Here is an 18,688-nt window from a genome sequence, read left to right on the forward strand (position 1 = left end):
TTGTTTTTCCAATGAGATATTTCACATTATCTTCCATTTTTCCATTCTTCTCTCTTTGTTCTGTGATTTCTTGGTTTTGCATAAAGTCATTAGCCTCCATCTGTGCCATTCTAATTTTGAAAGAACTATTTTCTTCAGTGAGCTTTTGAATCTCCTTTTCCATTTGGCTAATTCTGCTTTTGAAAGCATTCTTCTCCTCATTGGCTTTTTGAACCTCTTTTGCCAATTGAGTTAGGCTAGTTTTTAAGGTGTTAATTTCTTCAACATTTTTTTGGGTCTCCCTTAGCAGGGAGCTGATCTGCTGTTCATGCTTTGACTTCATGTCTGTCATTTCTCTTCCCAGCTTTTCCTCCACCTCTCTAACTTGATTTTCAAAATTCTTTTTGAGCTCTTCCATGGCCTGAGCCCATTGGGTGGGCTGGGACACAGAAGCCTTGATTTCTGTGTCTTTGCCTGATGGTAAGCATTGTTCTTCCTCATCAGAAAGGAAGGGAGGAAATGCCTGTTCGCCAAGAAAGTAACCTTCTATAGTCTTATTTCTTTTCCCTTTTCTGGGCATTTTCCCAGCCAGTGACTTGACCTCTGAATATTTTCCTCACACCCACCTCACCTCCTGATCCTCCCAGCTCGTGTTTGTGGTCTGAGATTCAAATGCTGCTTCCCGCCTCAGGGCTTTTGGCGGGGGCAGGGCTGCTATTCAGTATGAGATTATGATCTGGTGCTGAGATCGGGGCAGGGCCGCCTCTCAGGCTCAGTTCCCTCAGGGGGTTTATGCGCAGACCTTCCGCAATGGATTCAAGCTCCCGTCCGCTTGGGGAGCCCCTGTCTGCAGCCGCCTCTCAGCTTCTACCTCCCGGGGGGGCCTGAATTATGGGGGCACCCCACTCCCCTCTCGACCCGCCAAAGAGACTCTCTCACCCACCCCTGTCACCTGTGGGTGGAGGGACTTGTGCGGCCGCTGGAGATCCCGTCCCTGAAGCCCGCTCGGATCTGTCTCTCTCGGTGCCGCAGCCGTGGCCGCAGCAGGTCTGGGCTGGGCTTTGTGTCTGCAGCGCGACGGACCCTTTGCGAGAGGTTTGCAGATCCCTCTGTGGGTGGAGGGACCCGCGTGGCCGCTGGAGATCCTGTCTGTGAAGCCTGCTCGGATCTTTTCCTCTCGGTGCCGCGGCCGCGGCAGGGCTGCACTCAGCTCCCAGTCCCGGCGCCCAGTCCGCGGCGCGAAGGACCCCCCGCGAGAGGTTTGCAGGTCTCTCTGGAACAGAAATCTCCCTCGCTCCTATGTTCCGTGGCCTCTGGGTGTGGAATTCGCCGTGAGTTACTTCCCTGTAGCCATTCTATGGGTTGTGGGTTCAGAGCTATGTGTATGTGCGTCTTTCTACTCCGCCATCTTGGCTCCGCCCCCCCATGAGTACATATTCTTAAAGGTGCTATTTCACCATACAGCTTGAGTATCTAACATTGCAAAACACAACCATTTTTGTAAGTGAAAGACATTCATTACATAGTAAGCACTTAATAAATGCTTGTTGACTTGTTACTTTGACCTAACCCTGGATCCACCCATACTTTTCATGCTTTTGCTGTCATGTGGTAGGTGCAGCCAGACCAGGGTACAAGTGAACTGACTTGACTTATTGCAACTTTTTGGTAACCAAATTCAAAGCAACTTTCACTTCTTCTCAGCAACCCTTTTGATCCCTGTCTTTCTAGCATTTCCCAAGTCTAGACCTTTCTCTAACAAGAGCTTTGACAGTTAACTCCCTAACATTCTCCCTATAGCAGTTATTTGTTACCTTTGACCATCTGGCAGAAATGTTTAACAGCAGGCAGATGGTAAGATGGTATAGGTGAATGGGAAACTAAAGCATGGTCTGCTATCTAGAGTCAGCTAGTAGGGACAGTAGGCTAAGCCCAGGATTGTTTGTACACCGTCTGGGCCCATGGTTAGGAGCTCCAAAAAAGAAGAGAGAATTAGCTTCACTGAAGGCATGGATGCTGAGAGGGCCTTCTTGTGGAGCCCTGGGTTTAATAGCTGTAGTGCTTACCAGGATTTTTTAAGGCTCCAATGAATACTATTCTTTTGCTGACTTTAAGCACTGTATAAAAATGTCCGTTGTTATTATTAATAGAAATTTTAGAGTGTATCTCTTTTTGAGAGAAATATGGAAGGAGAAGGAGACAATGGGAGGAGGTTCCCATTAGAGGTGATATGATTATGAAGGCATTGAGCTACCCAATGTAAAAGGTATCTGGAGGGGAAGATACCAAAGGCATGGAAAAAAACCTTAAGCATTCTTAATACTTTAAAAAAAAAAAAAAGCAGTTGAGAAAACATCAAAAGTGAGGGGGGAGAAATTTTCATGATAACTTTTATATATTTAAAAGGAATAGTAAGTTGTACATAATAGATTTGCAGTTTCATTGTGCAGTTATCTTTTTTATTATACTGTTATGGAAGTGCTTGTTTTTTTTCCCATAAATTAAAAATTTTAAAAAGGCTCCTGACCTGTAGTCTAATCTCTCATCTACGTAAAATCTTTGAGTTGATATGTGTGTATAAGTGTATATTTATGCATATACATACACACCCACACACATGAATCAAGGACGTTGTTTATTAGAGTATTAGTAGGGAATAACTATATTTTTACAAGCAATATTCACTAGTGGACCACATATTTACCTTTCACAGCTAACTGAAAGACTTAAGAATGTAAGATACCATTGTGTTTATTGTATGTTGATTATAAAAGAGTATTCAGTAGGCTTCTTTACAAGATATATCTGATCTATAGATCAGAACTCATTCAAAATTATTTGGAAGATAAAGCAACAGAAATGAGCTTTTTTAGTGACCATCTTATAGTGAACGTCAGATGAGGCATAAAAAAGGGATCTTTATGATCAACAAAGGTATATGGTCTGTTCTGCTATGATGCTTGTTTCAAAAATAAAAGAGTTTGTTTCAAGATAATTATTATACTGAGGAATGTTTTGAACATAATTAAACTTCAGGTTTGTTTCTTCACAATTTTTTCTTTGAAAAACAGTGAGAATGAAGAAAATTGCATAACTTCATAATAATTCATAAGCCCTTCTGTAAGCAAATTTCAGGTCTTTGTCAAGATAAAGTGTTGTATATATCTTTTGGTACAGAAGTAACTGTGGGTTCTAAACCACCCCTCATACTGGTCTGAATCTACCCTTATCCCTGTTCTGCCACGGTCTCCAGCTGCAGTTCAAGACTTTGCTTGCCAATCCCTATGGAAACCAGGGTATACACAGAGCATACAGAGTAGTAGGCTAAGATTGTGGATGTTGCCAATATTTATTCTAATATTGATTGACAAGCTTATTAATATACAGAATTTTGTACTTGAAGTGGACATTAAGAGTTAAAATTCATAAATGAGTGAATGAAGGAATGGAAACATTTATTAAGTATTAGTTATATATACCAAGTACTGTGCTGAGCTGGGGCTACAAACAAAATGGGGTGATGTCTAGGGAAGGGTACTTTGATTGGCAAATAGATGAAAATACTTGGGCTTGTAGAAGGCCAATACTTGCCCAAGGCCACATATCTCCGACAAGTTAGTGAAGAACTGTTCCTAGAGGCTGGGTTCCCTGACTTTTCAGGGCCTCCCTTTCTACTCTTTCCACAATTGTGTGGTGTCACAAAGTTATACTAACCCTAGCAATTTTTTTTCCTGTGTGTATATGAAATGACAAGAGTTTGTTTTAATTAATTCATTGTGTTTTAACCTGTTAGCTTCCTTTGGTGAAGGTGGTAAATGAGTGGGCACTTGGTTGCTAAACAATCCTCAATAAAAAAGACCTTTTTCCTACCTAAAAAAAAAAATCTTAGCTTTTCCAAGTAAGCATGAAGAAATAACATTTATTATTAGGCAATACCAACCATAGTTTCTAGGATATAAATTGAAAGGATTAGAGTTTTTACTCAGCAAGAGGAAGAAAGATAATCACAAATTATTTTGCAACCTGTATATCTACTTGGGAGTTGCTGGACTGATAAAAAAATTTTTTTATTTGGGCATGTCACACTTTGCCTTAAAGCACTACTGCTTCTCATTTTAACATGGGTCAAGTCAAAGTCGAGATATCTGACAGTACCTTTCTGTCTCATTCCCATAGCTTCAGCAGCCAAATTAGTCCTTTCTCATCTAAAAATGTCCTCCTTTCCAAGAAACCTGCCATAGAGTTTCTGATCTCAGCAATTTTTTTGCTCCACTTTTTCTCCTTTTCCTTAAAAACTCTTTGTTTAGTTCCTATTAGGATGTTAATAATTCTTGTCCATACATGTCAGTCTGTCTTTGATCTTAAACTATTAGAGGCAAACCCAAGTTCATTCACTCTCTGTTTAATCCACCTTGTTTCTTCTTGTCTCAAGGTGAAAGTGAGAGGTGGAACTCATTCTTATGAAGAGCTGGGATAATCCTCATTTTAGAACAGTGTTGTTAGAACTTAGAATTAAGACCACTGGATCTCCTCCCCCAAACTGATGGCTATTCAAATATGTGATTTTTTTCATTATCCTGCTGTCAGTTTTTTTAAGTGCAAAAAACCCTGTAAAGTGTGTGTGTGTATGTGTGTGTGTGTGTGTGTGTGTGTGTGTGAGAGAGAGAGAGAGAGTGTGTGTGTGTGTGTGTGTGTGTGTGTGTGTGTGTGTGTGTGTGTAGGGTAGGCTAAGGAGCTGAAACATGACATCAAAAGGAAGAAAATTTACTTTTTCCAATGTATTTCTCAATGGTGTTTTGAGCAGGGAACAAAGCAAGCATAGCAAAATAAACTCAAAACTTGAATGCTGTCTTGGGAAGTTAATATTAGTAAGTTCTGCTGAAGGGAGGAAATTTTGCTTTACCTCTGCTACCAGTTGCTGCTTTGTGGGATTCCTTGTCATTCTTTAATGAGAAAGTTTTGCATATTGTCTCATGAAGGAACAGAGCAACTAATGACAGAGTTAATTGTTTTCACACAATTTTACATGTTTTCTTCCATTATAGACTGTAAGTTCCTTGAGGGTAGGGACTGATTGATTTCTAATTTTGTGTCCCCAGTACCTGGAACATAAAGTAGCATTTCATAAATGCTGGGGGTTTTTATTTGTAAGGGGAGGTGAGAATCTCAAAAACTGGTTGAGGTTGGCAAAGATGACAGTAGACCAGTGTGCACAGGGCTTGTTCAGTTTGTTTTTGCATTACCACTTCAGAATGCTGTTGTGAGGAAGGGACTTACTTGGCAGTCCTTAAAAAAACTATGGAAATAGGAGTTCATGGTGGCATTTTTGTGGAAGGTGTGAGCTCCTAGCCATTGAAAGAAAATGTTTAATTGATTGGGTGACCCCTTGTCATGAATGTTATAAAAGAGAATTCTGCACCAGGAAGAAGGTTTGACAGGGGCATCCCTGAGTAGCACATCTAGGGCTCAGACTTCAACAGGCCGGAAAATGTTCTGATTTTATGGACAGGCATACAATGTCATGTGTGTGATACTTTGAATAATTTTTTTTATTTTTTTCTCTCTACTTGAACTCCTGTTGTTGGTACCTCCCTCACTACTAAAATTATCTTGTACTAATTTTTAATGTACTTATATGTACATGTTGTTAATATAACTTGCTACTGTAAGTTAATGTAGCTTGCTAATAACTCCTTGAGGGGAGAAACTTTTATTTCTCTTTTTCATTTCCCTAGATATTAGCACAATTCCTAGCGTATAGTAGATGCATGATAAATGCTGATTGGTCCACTGTATCCCTGTGCCCAGGGTTTTAGTAGGTACTTAATAAATGTTTGTTGATAAGATACCTAAGAATAAAAATGATAACTCATGAGGGAAATCAGTATCTTGAGAAAGCACAGACTTAAATACGTAGTCCTCAAGAAAAGAATTGACCACAAAGCTTTCAAAAGATGATTTTTCTGTGTTACATTTCTCTGATTTTCATCTCTTGTCTCTGTTCTTTAGTGAATAATAGCCTCTGAAATATTCTGTATTATAAATCCTCCCTAGGGTTGATGCTTACCTATAATGATGGCTTTTTTGTTTCTCACTTTAAAAAAACAGCATCCTGGTGGAGAAGAAGTTCTGAGGGAGCAAGCTGGAGGTGATGCAACTGAAAACTTTGAGGATGTTGGGCATTCCACAGATGCCCGAGAATTATCCAAGACATTTATCATTGGGGAACTTCATCCAGTGAGTATAGTCTTAGAAGCCTCCTGTCCCTACTGATCTTAGATCACATTTTCTGCCCCATGGGCTACATATATAAACAACCACAAGTGTCCCTCCCTCCCAAGAAAGATAAGAAAAAATAATTGACTTTATATGATGTAGGTTCTCTGTATTATTACCTCCCCTTTCCTTCTATCCCGCTCAGGAAATAATATCCTATACCTGTTTTTGTATCCTGGTCACATACCTAAGTTATTGTTGTTAAGACCTCAAAATAAAGACTGAACATTTTAGAAACAGTGCTGTATAGTCCTCACTTTCATCCTAATGGTGCTGAATTCTGTTTTTTCTTGCAGGATGACAGATGGAAAATAAAGAAACCTGCAGTAAGTACCAAACTGTCCTGCAAACTTTTGCTGTTGGAAACTCATTGTTAAGTGTGTATGTTGCATGTTCCAAAATGCAAGCATTACTTTCTTAATGTCAAGTTGTTTCATTTGCTTAATTTACACCAGTCAGCTTACCAGATACTTTTTCCTTTTAAAGTGAAATTGCTTATTTGTCAGGCAGGTTGGGACTTAAATGCATAAGAAACATAGTGTTTCTAAGCGTCTAAGAGAGTCGTCTGCACTCTTGACTAGGATGATTTACTATTTCAGACATTTTCAACAAGACTTGTGGTTACACTGATATGAGGAAACTCTTTTATCCAGTTCACATCTGTACCTACTCTGCAGCTTAAGCATCTTACCAGTTTAGATGTTTTTATAATGATTATTAACAACTGTTCATTCAACACTATCCAGTCTGGTAAATATCTCTGAGGTATTTTAAGTGAGCCAAGTCATGACACTTTCCATTAACTAGTCAAATTGAGTTCTTTATTCAGTGGAAAGATACAAAGTAGGAGCAGCAGCTCACATTAGCCATATAGGCACTGCTGAATCACAGAATTCTCAGCCTCTGGGATACTTAACAGCATGGATGTCATCATAGCTCCATCAACTAGTAACTGGCCAGGCATGGTTCAGGACCTGCTGCCCTATGTGAGGTGATTTAAGATTGCAAGAACTGGCTTTTATCTAGCTCTTGTGTGTAAGAGCCAACAGAAATCATATACTCAGCACCAAGGAATGACCTAGTGAGTACCAGGCATTGTAGTGTGACCAATAATGGGCAAGTATTAAGGCCACAATGAAGAAATTGAGCTAGGTAGCTCAGTAGATAGAACCTCAAGCCAGAGTCAGGAAGACCTGAGTTTAAAATTGCCTCAGGCACTTAAGTGGCTGTGTGACCCTGGGTAAGTCACTTAGTTTGCCTTTGGTTCCTCATCTGTAAAATGAGGATAATAATAACAGCAGCTGCTTTTTAGGTTTTTTATGAGAATCAAATGAGATAATAATTGTAAAACAGATGTCACGATGCCTAGCCCAGAGTAAGTGCTGTATAAATGTTAACTATTGTTATTATTTAATTATTGTTATTATTATTATTTATTTAATTGTTATTATTTAATTAAAATTGGATGGAGGTGTACCTGAGTTGTGCATAAATATAGGAAGAAAACTTTAGGGAGCCAAGTGGGATAAGGTAAGGTATAAGAACAGTGTAATCATGAAATAAGGACAACTTGTTGAAAGCAAATCCTATGGTAGCCTGTGCTAACTATGGTTTGGACCACTGATTAATGAATGGCATGGACAGTGAGTAATAGGAAGGGTCACTTTTGGATACTGTGACCAGGAAAAGCTTCTAAAATGAAGCAGGAATTCAGGTGTACCTCGGATAACAAGTGGGACCAAAGCTTGAAGAAAAGGTGGGGAAGGAGGCGGGCATCACAGGTCAGGGAAACAGGAAGAGTGAGGGTTGTGCTTACATACATTTAACAGGATTTCAGAGCTGGAAAGGAAAAGACCTCAGAGGCTCTTGAGTTCAATCAGTATGTGAGAAGGAATCTCCTTTGCAAGGCACTGGACACATCACCCTCCAGCTTTTACTCAAATACCTCTGGTGATAAGGAACCCACAACCTCCCAAGGCAGCCCTTTCTACTTTCTGGTAACTCTAATATCAAACCTAAATTTGCTTCCTTGTAATTTCCACTCATTATTTTCTGGTTCTGACTTCTTGGGCCAAACAGAAGAGATTTGTTCCCTTTTCCACATGAAAGCCTTTCAAATGCCTGAAGACAGCTGGCATGTCCTCTTGAGCTTTAAAACCTGTAGGCTAAAGATTCCCAGGGCCTTCATCCAGTCTTCATGGCAGGTGCCCAAGATCTTTTGCAACAATACTGTTTGCCTCCTGGATGCTCCCCAGATTGTCAGTGTCTTTAACTAAATGGAGTGACCAGAATTGCCACTTCTTGGCATAGAAGTTGTCCCTTTCCTATTTGAGTGTGTAACTTCGTGTTCCTATGCAGGACATTTCTTTAGGCTTTCCAGGTCTGTGACGTCATAGTAGCTCAAATTTCTCATGAATGGCACAGGAGCACTTCACTTTATATGAGAAAAATAGCCCTCCTCCTAGGAACAGTCTGCCACACTTTTCTCTGTTCTCCTGTCTTCCATATCAGTGTGAAGAACACCCTTAGCCAGACCAGTCTATTTTGGTAAATGATCTGTCAGAAAGTGCAAGCTTTTGAAATCCAGTTTTATTCCTGACTAGAGAAGGAAAAAGCATGGAAATCAAGAAATTCAGACACAGATAAGGAATTTCTTTTTCCTTTCTCCTTAAAAACATAAACACAAACTTCATAAACCTTCATTTTTTTCTGAAAGGTGATTTGGTTTCCCCTGTACAATTTACCCAAACAGGCAAACTCACTGAGGAAATACTGGCCAAAACCCACACAATTTATTAATATAGGAAAGCATTATCCAGTCCCAAGTGAAGACCATCCTGGATATTTACCTCATTGTGCGTAGAAAAATTAGGCAGTATGCACCTAGTATTCGGTTCCAAAATACACCATTATGCTAGAAGAAGAAAAAAGTTTAATACTGAAAATTTTTCATTTGAATACTTCTGATTCATTTGGTAATCTGATGCCCTCAAATTCACACTAATATTTTAAAATAATGGGGAGGATTTGGTAAAAACAGCAAAGATATAATCAGCTATAATAACAGCTATTCAAAGAAGATACAAATAAGAAAAATGCTTCCTTCAGTTAGACTGTAAGGGTCTGAGAGGTCCCAGGATGGTATTTGCACACCTATAGAAGGTGGGTTTTTTTTCCTTTTCATTAGCTCATAGTTCATGTCCTTGGTTTTCTTAAAATAACATCACTGTAGTGGGCTTACAGTCATAAGAATTTGTGTTAAGAACCTTCATTAAACTGTTAGCAGAATTGAGGTAGTCATTTTAATAATTCTGGATAAAACATGCTGATATGAACTATAGAAGGTAGATGAAATGTCAACACCACAAAATCCTGGACCTTCATTGTTCATTACAAAGCAGATTCAGGTGGGAAAAAAATTATGTTTCTTGAAGCATTCCATAGGTGTATAGGTAAGGACTTGTCAATAGGGAATCACAAGATTCCCTATTACAAGAGAGTTGAACATGCATGTGAAACCCAAAGCGTTCACAATCCATATGGAAGTTTGCATATTTATAACAGTAGGACAAAAGAAGAAGGAGAAAACAAATCTCCACCTAAAGAGGGGGTGGCATGAGAGAAGGAAAAGGTGCAGTAAAGGTGGGCAAAGGCAGACAAGTTCAGAGGACCCCTTAACATTCCTCGGCAGACTGAACCTGTGATTTCATTGGTATAGGGTGAGGAAACTCTTTCCATCAGTGCAAATTGGTATTTGCATCAGGAGATCTGCTTAGGGTGCTGGGGTTAATTGGTTTGTCACGGATTATATATGGCCACTTTGTGTTAGAGGCAGGACTTCAACCCGAGTCTTTTGAAGATAGGAAAGAAACAAGCATTATTAAGTGCCTAATCTGCTTCGTGCCATGCACTGTGCCAACAGAGATCTTATTCGATCTTTACAGCACCCTTGTGAGGTAGATGCTATTATTGTACCTATTTTACATTTGAGGAAGCTCAGGCAGAAAGAAGTTAAGTGATTTGCCCAGCATCACACAGCTAGTAAGTGTCTTAGGCAGAATTTGAACTCAGGTCTTCCTGACTCTAGGCCCACTGTTAATCTGCACCACTGAACTCCTACGCCATCTCTTGTTCTACTATGCCATGCTGCCTTTCATAGGCATACATAAACTGTACAGAAAATGTTTGATCATGTCATAAACCAGGGATCTAGAGATCAGTATTCTTGGGAAACTACAATGGCCTTTAATTTTCACCACTTTTATTTTTTTGAGATGTAAAGATGATCAGTTTGTCTGATCTGTGAGGAGGATAACTTGGTAGTTTTTTCATGTTAGTGGCCTTAAGTACACAACAAGAAAGGAAAACAAATTACTTTTCATTGGTATTTCTTGTGTTTTTATTATCTAAAAGATGAGTGATCCATTACTAGGTAAAAAGAAAGAATAATTCATTACTGTTAATGAGCTTCTGAAAGCTACTTGCTTAATAGATCTAGATGAGCTGTGAAATTAGGTGAGCCTGGATACACTAGAAATTAGTCTGAATCTGCTATAATGAGTACATGAGGAGAAATAACATCATGACATTGTTTTCTTACCTTAACCAGAATTTGAGTTTTATTTATAATTCCTCATGTACATAGTATGTCGAAAACCCTGTGAAGTTGGTAGAATGTTGTCTAATATCAGAGAGATTCAAATCTGAGTCTTCTGGCCCCTAACACAGAGCTGCCTTTTTTTTTTTTTTGGTAACTACACCACAGATCCTCTTACTGATGCTAAATAAACATGAAGACATAGAAGTTTTCCCTATGCGTAGATAGACAAATTTTTAATAGTATTTTATAGTTTCCAAGCATTTTCCAATTCCCAGTCATTTAATTTTCAGCAGTCACTCTGTGAGTTAGAGGAGTTAAGTATTCATGTCTCCATTTGATAGATGAAAAAGCTGAACTTGAAGAGAGACTTGTTTGTTTACAGTCAGAATTTGATCCCAGACACTTCTGGCTCCCAGTCCAGTGCAGTTTGCCCCATAACATGCTGCCCTTTTTGACTTGTGTGAGCAGTTATTATAGAGTTGAAGTGGAAAGAGCCTTGGATATCATCTAATCCTAACTCCTCATCTAGAGGAGGAAACAGTTGCAGAGAGGTGAGTGGCTTGCCTGAGAATTAATGGCAAAGACAGCATTAGAATCCAGATCCTCTGAATCCAAATTCAGAACTCTGCAGTGGACATCAGTGTGTTTGCCAGTGTTAGTTTAAAGACAGAAACAAGCCAGCTACAGTGCTGCTTCTGATAAGCTGAAGTAGGATAGGCCATAGTATGGATTGGAATAACTGTGTGGACTTTGGACTTCTTTCATTTTATATTTTTCATGGGGGTTAATTTTTCAACCTCCTAATAGACATGGAAATTGTTTTAAGTAAATTAGTTGAGGTTACTTTATGAGCTGGTGGCAGATCTTGAAATAGATATCATTTCCTTGATCTTTTCTGCTGCCATTTTTCATGATCTTAAATCCTAGGTTTTAAGCAGTGCTTGGGAAATCAAAGTATGTGATGATGCAAAGCCTTTTGATCTTGAACTCATCCAGGTAAAGGTACACAGTGCTTCTGAATGAACACTTAGTAACAATTCACTGATTGATTTTGAAATTGCATTAGCATGTTCTTAGAAAAATATTCTAACAAGTTTTCGTAATTGCCTTTATGGAAAGTCAGGAAAATTCAGTTTGCTTTAGCAAACACAACAATGTGCTATGCCATAGAGAGTCAAAGACAAAAATAAGGCAATTCTTAACCTCAAGGAGCTTATGTACACTGGATAGGTTGGGAACTTAGTTTCCCAAATGAATCATCAGCATGTTTGTAAGTGTGTTTGTATGGTGTAATATGATAAACCTTACTAATTCTTTTAGAGAACGTTTTGACTTAAAGCAGAACTGATTAACAGATATGTTAAATGTGTAATGAACATTCTGTTCGTGACTAAAGCATGACGTGTTAATGTCAGGATTGCTATACTGCCCTAATCTTAGTCTGTTCTCAGCAATTTCCAGTTTCACAGTAAATAACACCAAGGCTAAAGAATGTGGAGCCATTGGGAATGGAGGAAAGTGAGAGAAGAGGGCAGCCAAACAAGTTGAAATAAGTCATCAGCTTGTCTTCTCTTTCCACCTCTCACCCCCATTCCCATTTGTACTGTAGTACAAATAATAGGTGTCTAAGTCTAGGCACATCAACCTTGGAAGTTTCTACTACTTCTATTAACTCTTTTTAAATAACTTTTGTTCAGATACAGTTATGTGATCGAGGTAGAAGTCTTTAATGTGAAGCTTTCTTTAAAATTGCCTTATTTCTTTTCACTGTGTCAGGAATCTTAAAGGAGCTCTTTCAAGGTTGGTGGGACTAAACTGCTTGGCTTGCTTCTCCTGGAAAAGTTTGCTTTCACTTTTCCTTTGTGAGAGGACTCTTTCACTTCCACTGCAGTGTGGCTTTGTTGCGTCTAACAGTCAATTATTAAGTCAGTGTCCTGTGCTCTGGGTTGTGGCATTGCAGAGCAAATGGACACTGAAGGCTTTTAAACTTTGCTTTATCTTGGTTCCTCTTTGAAGGCACTACTAATACTTGTGTTTGTGTGAGCTGTCTGAGGGCTGCTGTACAGCCAGTTGCTAAGTGTTGGAGTGATTTATGCTTAAACTTGGAGTGCTGCTACCTGTGTTTTCTCTGTGGCTATTATGAGCTCTTTTCACTAATTTTTAACATTTGGAACCTTCAAAATTGGAGGCAAAATTGACCACTGTGGCAACAGATTAAAATGTCTACATTATACTGGTTTGAAGATTCCCTTTGAATATTCTTATTGGTATATTATAGAAAGTAACCAAGTTGTGAAAGAAACTATTATCTGCCTCTTATGGTTAAGCATAAAGGTAAGTCTTAAGAGTGATAGAGGTTTGAGAAAAGTTTAAGTTCTAATCACTTTTTCAGGTTGGAATGACTTGAAATTCAGGTGGACAATTTTCTTATGATTGCAACCTTTACCATTATTTTGCCAGTTGAAAGGTGTTTATCAAACACTTTGCTTTATACTTTTAGGGAATGTTCTTGTTTATACTTAGAGTCATTGCTGAAAGTAGTTGTCCATGTTCAGTTGTTGTTGTTGTTGTGTTTGTTCTTCGTTTTCAAAGAAGACCATGCCATCAGAGAAATGATGACATGACTTGCTCTTGACTTTGTTTTGAGTGAGGGAGGGCTGTGCAGGTCACCAGCCTCACTTCTCCACGGGTCCAGTGACCATTCATTAAGATGACTGGAGATGGTCCAGGATGCAGTGGGAGACCTTGGCCTTTTTAGGCTGGGCCTTTTCACATACTCACTTAGGGGGAGGTAATGTCCATTGAATGGATAGGCTTCTTTAAGAAGTGGTCAGGCAATGGCCCTTTTAATGAGAAAAAGAAAAAAAAAGTAAATCAAACTGGGAGGGAAAACAGAAACTGTTATTATTGATAAGTAAGGTGTTGACTATACTAGTTAACAGGTAGGTTTTTCAAGTATCATGTAAAAACCCATTTGTTCCCCTGTAGTGGCCAGTTGAACAAATGGTTTTAATTCAGAATATTTTTCGTGTTTTCTTTCAAATTGTTTAATATAAGCACTGGTAGGTATAAATGACATTAAATAAATTGTCCACAGATAACATGTAGCCTAATTTTTCAGGGCATGGTAATTATAACTGAATAGGGATGTGTAATATTTTTGTATGAGAAGAAGTTATTGCTGAAATTGTATGTTTATCTTATTGGTCTCTTGAACTGAATAAAAGGTTCTTGCTTTGTAAAAAGGTTTTCTTTTTAATACTATGGATTGTGTGATGTTTTGATTTTCTTTTTAACTGTGCTTTTATCTTTGTTTTTCAGGATACTCTCATTACTACCATTGATAATGGCAGCAGGTATGAAATAAATTTTCTTTTCAAATCTCTCATTGGCCTGGAAGGGGGCTTGAAAGGTTATGTAGTCCACACCCCTCCCTGCCTTTTAAATAATACTGTACCTATCATGAGCATCTAATTAAATGAGCAACTACAGAAACTCCACCCAAAGGCAAAGTTTACCAGTAATCCTCTTGGTTATTATAGTGCGATTGCCAAGATTTACTTTAGGGGCGAGAGGATAGATGATGTGTCAAGAATATTGCTGTATGTTATATATTCATTTTCTTTAACATGAAAATATAGGCATATGTGAATTTTTATTAGTTTTTTAAAAAAAATCTACATTCAAGTTCTTATTTGTCCCAGCAAGTGGCTTATGCACAAAGTCACATTAAATATGTGATTTTCATATATCCCAGGTCATTAATCTGTGATTCTGTGATACTTAGTCCAAATTGGAAATGAAGCACTATATGGTTTGGGAATTTTTGTGTGTTTTAGCTACACAGGCTAGAGAGATGATCTGGATGGTGTTACCTGGGCAATATATCCAAGTGAAGATGTATACTTAGAAAATTTATAAAGCTCTCTACTGAGTTGATGTTGTAAATGTATAATATACATTTATTATATTAATATAATATTCATGAAGTTTTTAAATTGAAAAAGTACCTAATAAGTACTCAATGTGTGATTTGGGAGTCAGGGAGAGAGACAAAAGGAAAAGAGACTGCTTTCAAGGAATTTCAGTTTGGTGAGGTGGGATACAGTATATCAATACATAAGTATTGATATTGGATAATTTGAAGAGGAAGAGACTACCATCAACCTAGGTAGAAGGCTTCTTCTATGGAGTGGCACATGGCCCGAGCCTTGAGGGGAGCTGGGAGCTAAGTATTTTTAGAGGAGGTAGAAGTAGTAGAAAATGAATTCAAGGGGAGCCAGCCAGGAAAGAGAATTTTTTGGGGGGGTATTGGGAAAGCAAGTAGGTAGGTTTAACTGCAACATCTGGAGTCCATGAAGAGAAATAGTATGCAGTAAATCTTAAAAGATAAGCTGGAGCCAAATGCCAAACTGAGGGATTGTATTTTATCCTGGAGAAAATAGGATATTCTTAAGCTGCCTCTTTTATTGTACAGGTGAGAGGTGATAAGGACCTCAACTAGGGTGGTGATTATGTAAGTGGAGAGAAAGGGTCAGTTGTGAGAAAAATGGACACAGAATTGACAAGTCTTGGCAACTGGTGAGCTTATAGGATGTGAAAGAGAATGAAGACTCAGGACAACTCCCAAGATTTCAAACCTGAATGACTGAGAGCATGGAAGTTTGGAGGAAAAGCAAATTTTAGATGAGGGAAGTTAACCAAATCTGTTTGGGGCATACCAACTTTGTGATGCCTTCAGGACATCTCTGTGGAGAAGTCCAGCAAGCAGTTGACAATATAGGGCTAGAACTCAAGAGAGAGATTATGGTTGACTATAGATTTTGGAGTTATCTGCATGGAAATGACGATTGAACACATGGGTATTCACTGAGAGAAGGTGTAGTGAAAAAGTAGAAAATAATCTAAAATAATGGTCAAATAAGGAGTCTGAGGAAGTATGGATAGACAGATAAGAAAACCATTAGGGAACAGGGTTATGAAAGCAGAAGGGGAGGAGGGACATTTGTCAACAGGATCAGAAGCTATAGAGAATCCATATAAGATAAGGACTTGAGAAAACAGCAATTGAATTTAACAACTAGAATTCACTTCATTTGATGATAGGAATCCATTTAGATCATCCACTTATTTTTATTTTTCATTTGAAGAAACTGAAGGCCAGAGGTCCAGAGTAGTGATCTTTGTCCAAGATTCCACAGGTAGTTAGTGACAAAGCTGGAACTTAATACCTCCTAATTCTAGTCAAGTGCTCTCTTTCCTATGTTTTGCCCAGGGTTCATAATCTGTCATTACCTAAGAATCATATTTTTTAAATATAGCAAGGGAGTTCATAAATATGCTTGATAAGCCCTTATTATAAAGTGTAAATTTTCTTTCTAAAGATGCCAGTGTTGTCACTGGTGATATATCAGGCTAGTGGGGTATAGTTCTCTTTTAGGGGTGGGGGAAGAGCATTAATGCTGGTCCCAGCTCTCCATGTACTCTTTTTTTGCAGCTGGTGTCTTAGTCTCAGAGAGAAAAAGATGTTCTGGTGAATTATTGTTAGCTGGAACAAATCATTTTTATTTACATGTATCTGACATCATGCAATATATTTGAAACATTTTCTCACTGTTTCCTTCTAGTTGGTGGACCAGTTGGGTGATCCCAGCAATCTCTGCACTTGTTGTGGCCTTGATGTATCGATTCTACATGTCAGAGTACTAATCAGATTTTTTAAAAAAGCCAATAAAAGAAGAGACTGACTTAAACCAGGATATAAAGAAGCCAGTTGTCACTGTCCACTTTGCCTGACAGAAACCAACTTCATTTGCAAAGAGAACTTTAAAGTGTCCATTTCCCATCCCTCCACCTCCTGACATACAAAAAGTGAATTATCCTTCTGTACACTTTTCTATAGGGTGTGCCTTTTCATTCAAATTATTTTTAAAGTTAGTTTCTCTTTTTGATGCTCTATCACTATTTTACTCTTTATATAACAAAAACAGCTGCTATAATTATTGTGTAATCCTTACAGTTTTCTGCATCTATTTTGTGTGTTTGTATAAATCAATCTTTGATGCTCAGAAGCCTTTAAAACAAGCCCTTCAGCAGACTAGACCCAAGCAATCAATGTTGATACTTGACTTTAAGGAGGTTTTTGGCTTCTGTCTATTATGACATTATCTCTAATAGAATTATCCATTGTGGCACTTTTTTCAGATCAATTTCCTTTTCAGGAAGTCAAGAAGCCCAATGGTCATAATTTGAATGCTTCCAATAACTGTTCTGGTATAGATAATAATGGTAAGAAGGGGAAATGTTCAGGGAAAAAAAAAAACCTGACATTGATCAAGGAACAGATTACATCTACCCATAAAATGAGACCTGTCCCTCCTTCCTTAATTCTCAGCTGGTTCTTGGAGGCAGGGAGTGGGGAAGAATTTCCTTTCGAGGAATGCTGTTTAGAAGACAAAAACCTTGTTGGTACTCACTCCTTTTAGGAGGGCTTTAGGAGGCCCTAATTGGAGGGCTCCAATTAGGAGGAATTTGTTTCTCAAATTTTTATTAGGAAGGACTGAAAGGCATCCTTTGTGATATTTAGATACTTTTTTATTTTAAGGAACTCACTGCCAACTAAAGAATGACAAATTATGTTCATGCATGTAGGTTCATTTTTACCCCCATTGGGAACCATTTTGATTTCTTCCATTATGTCTGTAGCCTTTATTCTCTGGCCTTCACCTTCCTCTTGGAAAGGTTAGTTATTTGATAACATGATGGGGGAATGAATGTTTAAAATGTAAGCTGTCATACATAATGAATTGTGATCATGCATTTTTCCCTTGATATATTAATCAAGTAAGCATGTACATGAAAAACCACTATTACGCATTAAAAAGGCTGATTTTTTTTCCTCAAAAAAATTCTATCAGTTGTATAATCATTGTTATGTTTAGCATCCTCCCTCTCTCACTTCAAACGTACACACACACCCACAGTACATAATCAGGGCCTAAGGTTAAGGAGAAAGGCCCACTGTTTTACCTATAACCGAAAATGACATTTAGAATGAAAGTGGGTAGGGAGAGGTGGGAAATGGCAAACTGTGGTGCCAGAAATACAAAATTACCTTGCAGAAAGATTCTTTGTTAAACTTCTGAATAAACATGAGCCTGGAACAAAATGATGCATTATTAACAGTGGATTTTAAATAGGGCGCTTCGGTAAATGACACGTGGTTTTTGTGAATGCAGAGCTGTTAAGAATCAGTGAGGTTCTGAACCAAAAACTTGAATTCTGAACTAGAAGTTCATTTTCTAAACTTAATACTGAAGTTGTTTGTCACCAGCTATTTTTAAAACTTGTTTCTTGAGGTCTTCAGTGTCTGTCATGCAGGAAATTCTTAACCTTTTAGTGTCTCCTGGACCTCTTTGGAGGATGTGATAAAACCTGTGAACTCCTTCTCAGTATCATGTTTGTAAATGCAAGAAATAGAAAAATACGTAAGAGTATGAGGAAAACCAATCACGTTGAAATATGAACGTAAAAAATATTTTTGAAAACAACTCTAAACACCTTAGGTTACACCTGTTTTAGTGAGATTTTATTTCAGAGTTTTGCTAAAGACAGTACTACATCTGTTCGTTGAAGTGCTTCTCTGAGGCAATGGCCATTTAATGATTAAGGCTAGGTAAGAAAAAAAATGACTCCAATCTTTTTCTCTAGCTCTGACCTTTAACCCTTTCCAGACCCACACAGAAGACTGCCTATTGGATTTCACCTAAATGCCTTTTTTTTAACCAATAAAACAATTCATCCTCATGCCTGTATGTTACTGAGATCACTCTT

At 38.2% G+C, this 18,688-nt stretch overlaps 1 protein-coding gene across 1 annotated transcript in view; it reads left to right on the top strand.

Moving 5' to 3' along the window:
* Nucleotides 1-17,763, top strand: part of CYB5A (cytochrome b5 type A) — a 46,352-nt gene extending 28,589 nt beyond the window's left edge. The window contains exons 2-5 of the mRNA XM_072604097.1: nucleotides 6,088-6,216; nucleotides 6,552-6,581; nucleotides 14,177-14,211; nucleotides 16,483-17,763. Coding sequence (XP_072460198.1) covers nucleotides 6,088-6,216; nucleotides 6,552-6,581; nucleotides 14,177-14,211; nucleotides 16,483-16,564 — 276 coding nt within the window. The 3' untranslated portion in view covers nucleotides 16,565-17,763. The remainder of the gene's footprint in view (nucleotides 1-6,087; nucleotides 6,217-6,551; nucleotides 6,582-14,176; nucleotides 14,212-16,482) is intronic.
* Nucleotides 17,764-18,688: the final 925 nt, after the last annotated feature.

This window comes from Notamacropus eugenii, chromosome 4, assembly GCF_028372415.1.
Source record: "Notamacropus eugenii isolate mMacEug1 chromosome 4, mMacEug1.pri_v2, whole genome shotgun sequence".
Classification (NCBI taxonomy): Eukaryota; Metazoa; Chordata; class Mammalia; order Diprotodontia; family Macropodidae; genus Notamacropus; species Notamacropus eugenii.